The 15,348-nt window shown below is 37.9% G+C and overlaps 1 protein-coding gene across 3 annotated transcripts in view; it reads left to right on the top strand.

The window, feature by feature from the left end:
• The window catches only part of abr (ABR activator of RhoGEF and GTPase), a 257,716-nt gene that overhangs the window by 154,359 nt on the left and 88,009 nt on the right, over positions 1–15,348 (top strand). For all 3 annotated transcript variants that reach the window (XM_061897920.1, XM_061897921.1, XM_061897923.1), the window contains 3 exons: positions 6,463–6,603; positions 9,641–9,762; positions 9,978–10,146. In XM_061897920.1, coding sequence (XP_061753904.1) covers positions 6,463–6,603; positions 9,641–9,762; positions 9,978–10,146 — 432 coding nt within the window. The remainder of the gene's footprint in view (positions 1–6,462; positions 6,604–9,640; positions 9,763–9,977; positions 10,147–15,348) is intronic.

The raw sequence follows: 15,348 nt of genomic DNA, 5'->3' as shown, positions 1-15,348 counted from the left end.
GGCATAATAAACACAACATTATTAATATTGCTACTACGGATAATTTGATCAAAAATTCCCTAAAACAGCCCACTACCTATAATATATGTTTTTTAAACATAAGATCATTGTCTCCCAAAACGTTGTTAGTTAATGATATTATCAGAGACAACAATCTTAACGTCATCGGTCTCAGCGAAACCTGGCTTAAACCAAACGACTTTTTTGCGCTAAATGAGGCATGTCTTTACACATGCGCATATTGCCCGTCCTCTTAAAAGGGGTGGAGGGGGTCGCACTAATATACAACGGAAACTTTAACCTTAGTCCTAACATAAATAATAAATATAAATCGTTTGACGTGCTTACTATGAGGTCTGTCACACCACTGCCTCTACACCTGGCTGTTATCTACCGCCCCCCAGGGCCCTGTTCGGACTTTATCAATGAATTCTCAGAGTTCGTTCCTGATCTAGTGACACACGGCGATATTATAATCATAACGGGGGACTTTAATATCCATATGAATACCCCATCGGACCCACCGTGCGTAGCGCTCCAGACTATAATTGAGAGCTGTGGTCTCACACAAATAATAAATGAACCCACGCATCGCAACGGTAATACGATAGACCTAGTGCTTGTCAGGGGTATCACCGTTTCCAAAGTTACGATACTCCCGTATACTAAAGTATTGTCCGATCATTACCTTATAAAATTCGAGGTTCAGACGCATGTTCGGCAAACTAACAATACTAATAACTGCTATAGCAGCCGCAACATTAATACGGCCACAACGACAACTCTTGCTGACCTACTGCCCTCGGTAATGGCACCATTCCCAAAGTATGTGGGCTCTATTGATAACCTCACTAACAACTTTAACAACGACCTGCGCGAAACCATTGATAACATAGCACCGCTAAAGTTAAAAAAGGCTCCAAAAAAGCGTACCCCGTGGTCTACAGAAGAAACTAGAGCTCAGAAATTATTATGTAGAAAGCTGGAACGCAAATGGCGCACGACTAAACTTGAGGTGCACCATCAAGCATGGAGTGATGGTTTAATAACTTATAAACGCATGCTTACCTTAGCTAAAGCTTAATATTACTCAAATCTCATCCACCGTAATAAAAATGATCCTAAATTTTTGTTTAGTACGGTAGCATCGCTAACCCAACAAGGGACTCCTTCCAGTAGCTCCACCCACTCAGCTGATGACTTTATGCAATTCTTTAGTAAGAAAATTTAAGTCATTAGAAAGGAGATTAAAGATAATGCGTCCCAGCTACAACTAGGTTCTATTAACACTGACACGATTGTATATACGGCGGATACTGCCCTCCAAAATAGTTTCTCTTGTTTTGAGGAAATAACATTAGAGGAATTGTTACAACGTGTAAATGGAATAAAACAAACAACATGTTTACTTGACCCACTTCCTGGGAAACTGATCAAGGAGCTCTTTGTATTATTAGGTCCATCAGTGCTAAATGTTATAAACTTATCTCTTTCCTCGGGCACTGTTCCCCTAGCATTCAAAAAAGCGGTTATTCATCCTCTTCTTAAAAGACCTAACCTCGATCCTGACCTCATGGTAAACTACCGACCGGTGTCTCACCTTCCCTTTATTTAAAAAATCCTCGAAAAAATTGTTGTGGTGCAGTTAAATGAACACTTAGCGTCTAACAATCTATGTGAAACCTTTCAATCCGGTTTCAGGGCAAATCACTCCAGGGAGACAGCCCTCGCAAAAATGACTAATGATCTATTGCTAACGATGGATTCTGATGCGTCATCTATGTTGCTGCTCCTCGATCTTAGCGCTGCTTTCGATACCGTCGATCATAATATTTTATTAGAACGTATCAAAACACGAATTGGTATGTCAGACTTAGCCCTGTCTTGGTTTAACTCTTATCTTACTGATAGGATGCAGTGCGTCTCCCATAACAATGTGACCTCGGACTACGTTAAGGTAACGTGTGGAGTTCCCCAGGGTTCGGTCCTTGGCCCTGCACTCTTCAGCATCTACACGCTGCCGCTAGGTGACATCATACGCAAATACGGTATTAGCTTTCACTGTTATGCTGATGACACCCAACTCTATATGCCCCTAAAGCTGACCAACACGCCGAATTGTAGTCAGCTGGAGGCGTGTCTTAATTAAATTCAAAAATGGATTTCCGCTAACTTTTTGCAACTCAACGCCAAAAAAACGGAAATGCTGATTATCGGTCCTGCTAGACACCGAACTCTATTTAATGATACAACTCTAACATTTGACAACCAAACAATTAAACAAGGCGACACGGTAAAAAATCTGGGTATTATCTTTGACCCAACTCTCTCCTTTGAGTCACACATTAAAAGCGTTACTAAAACGGCCTTCTTTCATCTCCGTAATATCGCTAAAATTCGCTCCATTCTGTCCACTAAAGACGCTGAGATCATTATCCATGCGTTTGTTACGTCTCGTCTCGATTATTGTAACGTATTATTTTCGGGTCTCCCCATGTCTAGCATTAAAAGATTACATTTGGTACAATATGCGGCTGCTAGACTTTTGACAAGAACAAGAAAGTTTGATCATATTACGCCTGTACTGGCTCACCTGCACTGGCTTCCTGTGCACTTAAGATGTGACTTTAAGGTTTTACTACTTACGTATAAAATACTACACGGTCTAGCTCCCTCCTATCTTGCTGATTGTATTGTACCATATGTCCCGGCAAGAAATCTGCGTTCAAAGGACTCCGGCTTATTAGTGATTCCCAAAGCCCAAAAAAAGTCTGTGGGCTATAGAGCGTTTTCATTTCGGGCTTCAGTACTCTGGAATGCCCTCCCGGTAACAGTTCGAGATGCCACCTCAGTAGAAGCATTTAAGTCTCACCTTAAAACTCATTTGTATACTCTAGCCTTTAAATAGACTCCCTTTTTAGACCAGGTGATCTGCCGTTTCTTTTCTTTTTCTCCTATGTCCCACTCTCCCTTGTGGAGGGGGTCCGGTCCGATCCGGTGGCCATGTACTGCTCGCCTGTGTATCGGCTGGGGACATCTGCGCTGCTGATCCGCCTCCGCTTGGGATGTTTTCCTGCTGGCTCCGCTGTGAACGGGACTCTCGCTGCTGTGTTGGATCCGCTTTGGACTGGACTGTTGCGACTGTGTTTGATCCATTATTGATTGAACTTTCACAGTATCATGTTAGACCCGCTCAACATCCATTGCTTTCCTCCTCTCCAAGGTTCTCATAGTCATCATTGTCACCGACGTCCCACTGGGTGTGAGTTTTCCTTGCCCTTATGTGGGCCTACCGAGGATGTCGTAGTGGTTTGTGCAGCCCTTTGAGACACTAGTGATTTAGGGCTATATAAGTAAACATTGATAGATTGATTGATTGATTGATTAATTGTCCACTTTTAATGAAGCAAATGGGAGTATCTCCATTCTGCCAACAAACCCTTTAAAACATCCAAACACCTCCATTAAGGTTTTATATACATGATGTAAGTATATTTATATAATTTAGGAATGGGCAAATTCATATTCATATTTAATATTTAGGTTTTTTGATAATTTTAAGCATTCAAGGCGCATTAATTTGAAAAATGCGTCACGTTTGCTTTTTGAGTTGAGTTGAGTTGAGTTTGAGTTTATTTCGAACATGCAAGCATACAACATGATACATCACAATTTCCAGTTTCTCTTTTCAACATGTTCGAAAAGGAGTAGGAAGACACAGAGCTTATTTAATCCTACCCCTTTTCTTTTACATAACAGTTGCTAAAACTTTTGTTCACTTCCTGTTCTCAATGTATTCACAATGTATACTCTTTAAGTAATAAGTAATCACAATACAAATAAATAAATAAATAATTACATAATTGGTTAAGTAAGTTTTATTCCATACGATGAGATAAGTAAGTTTATTTTGAGAATGAATGGGTGAGTAAAATCAGAATGTTTATCATGGTTCTTCTTTTTTGTACTTTGTAAACACTTCTAGTTTGAAGAGTTTCTTGAAGTGGATCATATTAGTACATTGTTTGATTGCTTTGCTTAATCCCTTCCATAATTTTTTGCTCAACATCAATGACTATTATTCACTGCAGACTTAATGAGGGCCAACAAACATAATAAAACATAATTTAATGTACAATGTCTGCTGTCATTAGGATGCCGACTGCTAGAATCTTGTTATAGTCCCGTTCAGATGAAAAATGGCTCATAATCCTCGCAAAGAAAAGGGAGGTGGAACCAAGTGTCTTTTCGTGTCGTTCTCGCCATTGCCGGGTCTAAATTGGCTGTCAAAGTGTACCAACCTGTTAAACGACATTCTCAATCTAATATCAAGTTAGAGGCATGATTTATGATCTTCAATAAGCTTCCACAAACAGGGAAGCGAGGAAACAGGTTCCCACTTGATGATGTAAAAATAAAAATAAACCACACACGGTAGTGATCACGGCAGTATAAATAGTTTGTCTGTGTTAGCGCTTATAATATCACTAATACTTGGTTAATATTCAAGTCAGGAAATGTAAATGGAGTATTGTTGGCGCTTTTTGGATTTTTTTTAATTGGGTTTTATGGGCGGACTAGAGGACCTCCCATTGACTCTGCTTTAAGTAGACATTTATACTCGTTAATTAACGAGTTAGAATACATAAAAAAAATAAATGCATCCATCGTCATGTCTTTCTTAATGTTTGTGAGCAATAGCAAAATTCCCAAAAAAGTGCAGTTCCCTTTAATCCAGTGATTCTTAAGCGTACCATTAGATGTACCACAACTGCTACAGATAGTATAAATGATATAAATTTGTCCAGCGATAGTTTTTAATACTATTGTAATATCGTGATAATGCATGTTGATGACACATTTTATCTGCGTCCCACATTCCAGCTAACAAACTAACCTCCCTCCACAGTGCACTTGCACTGCCAAGTCAGGAATCCTTGCTACCATGGCGACAAATAACAAATAACATGACGCTTCCAACAAATATCATTACTGAAAGACGAGGATGTGCTAAACATGCTATACTGCACATCGTAGTAGGGCATGGTTGCTGCTAAACACTTGGTTTGAGCTCTTGAATGGAAGCAGGGGTGGGCAGATTGCCACTAATATCGATAGTAACAATACCATGTATAGTATCAATGTAGATAGAACCATGTTAACCAACTATTAACAGTAAATTAGCAAGTAGATAAAATAATAATTTTGAGAAAATAATACAAGAGGAAAAGACACTATGTTAACGCAGACAAATTGAAATGGTTCTATTATCATTTCAATACACCGGGATATCATTATCACAAGAGGCTGTGTAGATATCCTAATATGAATTTAAGCCCATATTGCCTATCCCTATTACAGTACAGTGTATTGGCTAACATTGTATTGGTTTCAGCTTATTTCTTGCACAAAATGTATCTGTAATGTTTAGTGTCAGAATCCTTTAGGTTGTCTTTTCTATATTTGCATTTTAAATTGGAGATTTGCATTTATTCAAGCAACAGATTTTATGTTTAAATAAACAAAAACATTCAACACAAAAGCTCAACAGATTTATGTTCTGCCTTTTGCACTCTTATTTACCAACTGGGGACCTTGATAAAAACAAGATAAGAACCATTATATTGGCATACCAGTAAATTTGTAGAAATGTGTATACAGTTTATTTAGTGAAGAAAGAAAGAAAATAAAGTTGATCAAAAGTTAAAGAATAAATAGTTTTTCTAGGGGGTATTAGAATAATTAGGTGATGAAATGAATTTAACGAAAATTAAGGAATTATAAAATGGCTTTAAAAGGCATTAAATGCAATGTCCAGGGTCATTAAAATGCAAATACAATTTAAGGACTTGGCCGAAAGTCAATACGTCAATCAATCAAACAATAAATAAAAATGAGCTTAATAATGTTGCGGTCATTGATAAATTGCTATGTCAGTCTTTGTGTTTATTTTGTTTGGCTCTGGCTTTCAAACCGGATACAAGAAATCTTTTAAAGTCTGAAAGAAAATAAATAAAATATGATAATTAAAGAGATTAGTGATAAAATACTTTGCTGAAAGCGCCATTGACACGCGCACGCACGCATTAATTCATAGACAACAACCACAAAAATAACTTGCCTTTATTTCATATCAGAATTTCCAACTTACCAAGGTTTTGAAGCGCATCCATTTCCAGTGTTTGTTTACATGTCAAACAACGAGACAAATTGGCAGAGCTTCCTTTTAGAAGGACACAGCTGATCAGTATTCTGTGGGCAATGTCTTTCACCTTCATGTATTGATGAAATCTGCTTGAACCACAAAAAGGAAATCTCTTTACCTGAGATGACTTTACATTTCAGTAACATTTTGTTTTTTGCGGGCCACACAGACTGACGGTCAAAAGTGGAACGCACTTGACTCAGTTTGTATAGATGAACTCATCTTTTTTTGTGTCTTTGTATCCTTTCATGCAACAGGATTTGCTTAAACACACGCCAAAGGACCATCCTGACTTCCCTCTCCTGCAGGACGCTCTGCGAATATCTCAGAACTTCCTCTCCTCAATCAACGAGGAGATTGACCCCCGCAGGACCGCAGTAACCACACCCAAAGGAGAGGTGTGTATGGAGGCCTATGTGCAATGGAAAGCGCTTTTCCCTCAGTGAGCAAGTGTGTGAGTGTGACTGTTGTCTGTCTATCTGTGTTGATGAGGTGAACGGGACAAGCGGTGGGAAATGGATGGATGGCGCTTCCATCCAAAAAATAGCTTATAGTCACATGATAAAGACAGCACATGATAATAATAAATAGAAGAAACAAGGAAATGTGACAAATTAAATACCCTGATTTACTTGCTAAGTGAATATCTCAATAGAAATTAACAATGAATGCTTTAAAAAGAGGAAAAGTTGTGCGTTTTGTGATCTTCTTTCTTCGATATTTTTCAATCAAACTTTTTTTACTATCATTATTATATTTTTTGTTATTAGTTTCCCTACTGTCTTGTTCCGCTATAAACAATCTTCAAATGCTCTTCTGTGGTTCACCATGAAAGGTCCTGGAAGGACTGTCAAATGTTTAATTCAAAATGGACAAAAGAGCTGCAACGATTATAAAAAAGCTTCAATTTATATTCTGTTGGTTCAATGAATCGTTTAATTAGTGCAACAAAAAAAAAATTGCTGAAATCCAGACAGCATGGAGTGCCTGGAACTTTATATACGGGACATAGTTTCTGTACGGCCGCTGCAACAGAGCGCACGCGAGAGCGGTTAAAGGAGCAAACAGAAGTTGTTGTTTTTTTTTTAAATTAATGCACACGTTAAACGTGCATTTTCAATGTTGATGGTATGCATTTATTGATAAAAAATTTTAATGTAGGCAATGGCATGCAGAAAAATCTTAGATTATTTAAACGCTTTTCCCTAAAATGTGCATTAAGGCTAAAAAGCGGCGGTCTCAAACTCAATTTACCTGGGATCTGCTGGAGGCACAGTCTTGGTGTGGCGGGGCCGCATCAGATATTCTACAAGAAAAAACTGTGTAAAAAAGAAAAAAAAAGAATCCTATCTTCTCAAATGTGTTTCTTTTTATTTTTTTAATACATAATAGGATGGAAAAAAAGAAGAAGAATTAATTAAAAAAAATACTGTAAGTACTGATTAATATATTTTTGGGGCTGTGGAATATATTTTAATTCCTATTGCTGTCACTGTCCTGTTCAGCTGACGCATGGAGAACGCCATTTCTGCAATGTGCGTTACTTTCGCTTCTTTTTCCTGTAAGAGCAGCACGGCAGTCAGTGGATTATATAGCCCAGTAGCAGTCTCCTTTGTTTTGCGCTTGGTGTTTATGTCTTTCATGATGACATGAACACCATGGCAATTGTAGATGGTAGAAAACAGCGGGATAGCAAGTGCAAAAAGGCGACTGCTACCAGAGTTTTAATCACTGTGCTGTTGTTACAGGAGAAAGAAAAGGAAATGACAGTGTTATTGTAAACGTAGGCATAGAAACAAAAGAAACACCCATCAAATCAAATAGAAATGTATGTTGTGTTTAGCGTGATGTAAATAAAACATGTTGACTAATAATTAATGGTGGCGCAAAAGGGTTTACTATGTGCAATGCTCTTAACACCTGAGCGCGTTGGTTTAATAGCAGAATTAAATTAAGGGCGTGAACCCTCTTGTCAGTCATTTTTTGTCTTTGTGAATGGAGGCAGGACTGGTAGCTTCCGACAGTGACATAAGCTTGCCAGTCGCATCTCAATAGATAGAAGCACCTCAAGGTAACACAAATTAGGAGGGGGAAAAAATATTGCTAAGCCAAATGTTCCGATATGGGAATATTTCGGTTTGTAACTAAACAAGAATGTTGAAACCATCAATGCGGACAAACGGGACAGTCTGCCAAAATGGTTTGAAACCCCACCTGATCCAAAAAGCGCAGCAGTTTCCCCAACTGTCGAAAAAAACTGCACTGAAAGATTATAAACTTTATTAAAGTGTAACTTTTGGTAATAGTGATTGAAAGTTATTTAAATTTATATTGTTTGTTTACTTCTTTAAAAGTGCTTCACCATTTATTACAATTATAAAAAATACTAAGGAAAAATAAAAGTTTATTGTGTTTGAAAGGCTTACTTGCATTATATCTATTATTATAAATGATGATTACATTAGTAAAATGATAAATGGTCTGTTTTTGTATAGTGCTTTACTCTACCTGGAATGACAACCAAAATGCTTTACATTATACATGACATTCAAATAGTGCTTAAATGGGTGTTAAAATAATGCTGACAATATTCTTTTTGTGGCTCCTTTGCCTTTTTGTTGTGGCTCCCTCAGATTTCTTCCAGAGTGAGAAAGGTTAGCATTTTCAAAAAAGTGTTCCATAATTTCCTCCTGTCTGTAAGGCCGTGAAAGCTCACAGGTTGAGTTCTGAGGCCGGTAAAAGAGACCTGGAAGCCTGTGTGTTCCCTTCACCTTCTCCATTGTGCAACCCCTCGGGTACGCTAACCATTAATACTTGCCAAAAAAAGAGAAAAATAAGTTTAATTTCACATTGACAGGTTGGTTGTCCTATACTATACTATATTTGTTGTTGGAAGAATTGAGCAAATGTCTCTTTTGATAGTAAAGATTGCAAACCCCTGCCCTATGCCTATATTTTCCACCTCCAAGGTATAGTTCCGCTTTTTTTTGTTGCTGTCTTTTTACAAGTTATGATTCAGGATGAGAGAACAATGCAATGCATGGGTCCTTAAAATAGACACGCCGCATTCATAATTAACTTTGCATTGACCTTTTATGTCAGGTAAGATCTAGATTTTATTGTATTTAAATATTTTCATAGGTTTATAAATTTGGGGTTCTACAGAGACTTTTAGCCAGAATTCCATACTGCTGTTTTTTTAGATGAGGCCCCAGGTGCTTTAGGAGTTCTTAAAAACAGACTACCGATCCCATCTTCTGTAAAGAGTTGGAAAAACAGTTCCACATCATGTGTTTCTGAGCTAAGGCGCATCAGGTAATGCCAATTAATCTTATAGTGGCGTTTCAAATGTTTTTGTGGTGGGCTGTCCTTTATGGGAAGCACTGCAGAGAATACCACGTTGTACTGTCAGTAAAATGTACTTTATTTTCATAGGCTCGTCAGCTCGTAAAAGATGGCTTCCTCGTCGAGGTGTCAGAAAGCTCCAGGAAGCTACGACATGTCTTCCTTTTCACCGACTTGCTGCTCTGTGCCAAAATGAAGAAGACATCTGCTGGGTGAGCACGCTTTGCAATTTTGACATACCGCATGTACAGTGTGACCAATGAAGTATGGTGTGGTTTATTTTTTTCTAAAAAGAGAAGGAAGAAGCATATCTTATTTATTCTTACCCCTGTGTATACTGATAATTCACCTTTCACTGTTTGTTAGTGAATGTAAGTGTGAAACAGTGATTGTATTTGCAATATCCACCTCCTCTGTCCATCTTCAGTCGCCACCAGCAGTACGAGTGCAAGTGGTACATCCCGCTGGCAGACCTGATCTTCCAGACGCTGGAAGAGTCGGACTCATGCCACAGCATCCAAGTCCTCCCCGAGCATGAAATTGAGGAGATGAAGATCAAAATCTCAGTCTTAAAGAACGATATACAGAAAGAGAAGGTAAGCTTGTCACTAGTAGTATTTTCAGCAATAAAATACAATATTTTTCTAATCATTGAACGCTATCCTTGTGCAAACACATTACATACCTGTGATATGAGTGACCTTACAGAGTCATATGCTTTGAGAAACAATTTAAAGTCATATATTAAAACAAATCTTGGAATATCTATAAATTAATTACAATTCAGTTCAGAGACAAGAACATGTATCACCAACAGCAACATAATACAGTATAAATAAACAACACAACATAATTAATAGGGATCCAGAATTATTTTTCCATTTAACACAATTCTCGTAATATATTATTTGGTAAATAAATTGTAATGAACCTTTTCAAAACAGATTAATGGTTATGAAAGCTCCTCTTGGCTGCTGATGTACGACTTAGAAAATGTATTTTTTAAATGTATTTTTAAAATTTTGTGTAAAAAAAATCGCAGAAAGTAGATCAATCTAATAAAAGAAAAAATAGAGCAACTCCAACCAAATCCCAGTTTAACAATACTTAGGATAATAATTTACAAAGCATTTGAGAAGACATACAAATACAATACTTACTAAAAAATATACAATACTAAAAAATAAGGAAAACCATAAATTAATAAAAGCATAAGTATCATTTATATATGTATTTTACACATGTGTGTATATATCCATCCATCCATCCATCCATTTTCTACCGCTTATTCCGTTTGGGGTCCCTCGGGGCGCTGGTGCCTATCTCAGCTACAATCGGGCGGAAGGCGTCGTACACCCTGGACAAGTCGCTTTCTCATCGCAGGGCTGTATGTATATATACACTATGTATATATGTGTGTGTATATATACATATATGGATACATGTGTGTATATATATATTTATATGTGTATATATGGATGTGTATATGTAGCCGAGGTTACTGTGGTTTATTTGTCAGACAGTGCTGAATACCAGGGTAGTGCAGAATATTCGTTAGGTCAGGAAAAAACACAGGCCATTTCATCCCTACAAGCTTGTTCCACAGGTTTCCCTCCTCCGACCTAATTAATGTATGTATGTATGTGTATTTATGTATCGATATATATGTTTATATATGTATGTACTTATGTATATGTATATATTAGGGTTGTCTCAATCCCAATATTTTGGTACCGGTACCATTTGTGGTGATACCAAATATGTAACTACTTGGTATCGATCCGATACCAAGGATCATACTTTGGTCATATTTCAAGTTCTCATGTGTCCAGGGACATATTTGCTGAGTTTATGAATATAATCTGAATTAAAAAAAAAAAAAAAAAAAAAAAGATTTTGTGATGATAAAAAATATTGATGTAATCATAGTTGTATCGACCAGAGACGCTCGTGTACTTGGTATCATTACAGTGGATGTCAGGATGGCATTTGTTTACATTCAGGTTGAGCAAGGTTTTATTTAGCATTTTAGCAATCACATTTTCAGAACTCTAACCTAAGTGCAACAGGACTTCTCCTTTTACTATTATTCCTATTTTTCCCCCATTGATTTAGTTGTTTTACTTCACCAGATGGCTAATATGGTTATAAATAAAGTGTACTTTGAAATTGAAATATAATTTTTTTTAAGTGTATGAAAAAGTTAGCGCTGCATGTTATATCTGAATTGCACAGGCAACAACACGTGGTCCATTTACGGCAAAAGGGTAGGGGTGTTGGATTATTTTCATATTATTTTGTTTCATACCAATCCTTGCTGTGTATGGCAGGAGTGCCTTTCTGTTTCTAAGAATGTACGACAAACACACTAATCAAAGATCATCTTACGACAGGAGTGTTCTGCTGTTTTGAACATGTGCTCTACAATTGTCGTCCCCTACAGCAGTGGTTCTCAACCATTTTCAGTGATGTACCCCCTGTGAACATTTTTTTAATTCAAGTACCCCCTAATCAGAGCAAAGCATTTTTGGTTGAAAAAAGAGATAAAGAAGTAAAATACAGCACTATGTCATCAGTTTCTGATTTATTAAATTGTAAAACAGTGCAAAATATTGCTCATTTGTAGTGGTCTTTCTAGAACTATTTGGAAAAAAAGATATAAAAACAACTAAAAACTTGTTGAAAAATAAACAAGTGATTCAATTATAAATAAAGATTTCTACACATAGAAGTAATCATCAACTTAAAGTGCCCTCTTCGGGGATTGTAATAGAGATCCATCTGAATTCATGAACTTAATTCTAAACATTTCTTCACAAAAAAAGAAATCTTTAACATCAATATTTATGAACTATGTCCACAAATAATCTAGCTGTCAACACTGAATATTGCATTGTTGCATTTCTTTTCACAGTTTATGAACTTACATTCATATTTTGTTGAAGTATTATTCAATAAATATATTTATAAAGGATTTTTGAATTGTTGCTATTTTTATAATAATGAAAAAAAATCTCACGCACCGCTTGGCATACCTTCAAGTACCCCCAGGGGTACGAGTACCCCCATTTGAGAACGCACTGCCCTACATTGTGCTTTGAAGTTTGCAGCTATTTATTTGTTTAATAGCATAGTCTATTTTTGGCTTGAATTAAGCATTTTAAGCATAAAGTGGCTAAATTAACTAATATTGTCAATACAATAGTAGTATTGGCCACTAGTTGAATCCAACCAATCAGAGCGTGCTGATCAGTTTGTGGCCACTGATTGGCTCAACCTCAGACAGCACTGATATATTGGATTAAACGAGGGTAAAGATGACTATGGGCGTGTTATTTGATGTCTAGATGGCTTTCATTATTTCAAAAACATAGTTAAAAGGTCATAAACAAATGTATATGCTCTATCTTTGAAAATATTGGGTTTATAATTAATAATCCCTACTGCTCAGAAATTAATTTACCACAGTCAGGCCGGGAAACAGTTACAACTTGATGAATAAAAAAGGGATTACTCGACTACAAAAACATCCTGATCAAAGCGATTTTTGATTTTGAGAATAACTGCAGCACAAATATGACTTGCCCCCCAAGTTTTGAACTGTACCAGAGTGCCATTCCTGATGTCATTTATGGAGCAGATTTTCCGCGCAGGTTGCCAGTTGACTAGCCCTGGATTCAATGTTGTTCTTTTTGGAAGGTCAAATTGACCAGTCATTCTTTTTACTGCCTGAGCCACACGTCTTTCAAAGTAGAGTTTACTAATTGAATGTTTCCACTGAGTGCTATAAGCAAAAAGACAAGAAGTTTGCCTTGTTGTCTAAATGCACTCATGGTGACTCACAGGATGGGTCTGTCCCATCGTGGAATACTTGTTTCTGTTTCTGTGGTTTAAGTCTTAAACACAGAGAATGTGTCACAAGGGTTATTTATATTAGTAATAAAAAACATGAGGTTGGTGGTAGTTCTTCGGAAAAGCGATGTTATTGCAGCCGGTACAGCAATGTAACCCCTGAAAGGGAGCAGATAGTTTCAATCAATCAATCAAAGTGTACTTTTTTAGCTCTTTATCCCTAAGGTGCGTTGGTCAGCTTTAGAGGGTTGTAAAGTTGGGTGTCATCAGTATAAGAGTGAAAGCTAACGCCGTATTTGCGTTTTGATGTCACCTAGCGGCAGCATATAGATGCTAAAGAGTGCAGGGCCAAAAACTGAGAGCCCTGTGGAACTCTGCACGTTACCTTAACATACTCTGTGGTCACGTTGTTATGGTAGACACACTGCATTCTGTCAGTAAGATAAGAGTTAAACCAAGAAAAGGGTTTGTCTAACATACCAATTCGTGTTTTCACGAATTGGTATATATATTATAACATGAAACACTTGTACATTGGACTGTGGTTGTTTATTACCTCTGCCATGAGGTTATGTAATTGTTGGAGTTAGTTATCAACGCAACTTAAAAAGTTATTAGCAGATTTTGATGAAACTTTCAGGAAATTTCTGAAATGTCATCTTTTTTTGAAAAAAGAAAGCACTGCCATATGTATTTTAGATAGAGTGCATATTGTTTGCATTGTTTATCGAATAACTAACTGAACTTTCTGTGCTTTCCGATTGCTTTTTAGTTCAGTTATGTGGTTTTTTTACATATGTCTACAGCATGGGTCCTGTAATTACACTTGCAGGGATGGTGTTGATGACATCAGTGTTTCATTTGCAGAGTTGGTCTTGGTGCATGTGCATGTGTTTTTTCAAAAAAGCTAAAAAAACACCAAAACCTTTTATAGCTAAAGAAAAATATTTGTGTTGTTATTAGTTATTTGTAATGATGGGTATACCTTTATGAAGAAGACAAAACGAGGCCCCCCCTCTGGAGCCAGTTCGGGGTTTGGGGCCCGCAGGTAGGGCACGATGGCCAGCGCCTGGTGGCCGGGCCTGTCCCCATGGTTCCCTATTGGGCACAGCCCGAAGAGGCAACGTGTGTCCCCCCTCCAATGGGCTCACCACTCATGGGAGGGGCCATAGAGGTCAAACAGCAGCTCATAGAGTGCCCACCCGTTTTGGTGATTCCCTTTTTCTGCTGAGTGACTGCAACGCTCATATTGGCAACGACAGTTACACCTGGAGACGCGTGATTGAGAAAAATGGCCGCCCAGATCTGAACCCGAGTGGTGTTTTGTTATTGGACTTTTGTGCTCGTCACAAATTGTCCATAATGAACACCATGTTCAAACATAAGGGTGTCCATATGTGCACTTGGCACCAGGACACCCTAGGCCGAAGTTCCATGATCGACTTTGTAGTTGTGTCATCAGATTTGTGGCCTCATGTTTCGGACACTCGGGTGAAGAGAGTGGCGTAACTTTCTACTGATCACCGCTTGGTGGTAAGTTGGCTGTGATGGTGGGGGAGGATGTCGGACAGACCTGGCAGACCCAAACGCATTGTGAGGGTTTGCTGGGATGGTCTAGCTGAGTCTCCTGTAAGAGAGAGTCTCAATTCCCACCTCGGGAAGAACTTTGAACATGTCCCAACGGAGGTGCTGGACATTGAGTTTGAGTTGACCATGTTCCGCACCTCTATTGTCGAGACGGCCGATTGTAATTGTGGCCGCAATGTGGTTGGAGCCTTTTGTGGTGGTAATCCTAGCTATCAAGCTGAAGATTGGACTGTCTCGGGTTCTTTTGGCTCATGGGACTCTGGAGACAGCAAACAGGTATAGACAAGCTTGGTGATGAACTGTCATCACTGTGTATGGTGAGGATAGTGTACTGCTGACCTCAACTGTGGATGTTGTGG

The sequence above is a fragment of the Nerophis ophidion genome, linkage group LG04 (genome assembly GCF_033978795.1).
Source record: "Nerophis ophidion isolate RoL-2023_Sa linkage group LG04, RoL_Noph_v1.0, whole genome shotgun sequence".
Lineage (NCBI taxonomy): Eukaryota > Metazoa > Chordata > Actinopteri > Syngnathiformes > Syngnathidae > Nerophis > Nerophis ophidion.
This window is presented reverse-complemented; position numbering and strand designations above follow the sequence as displayed.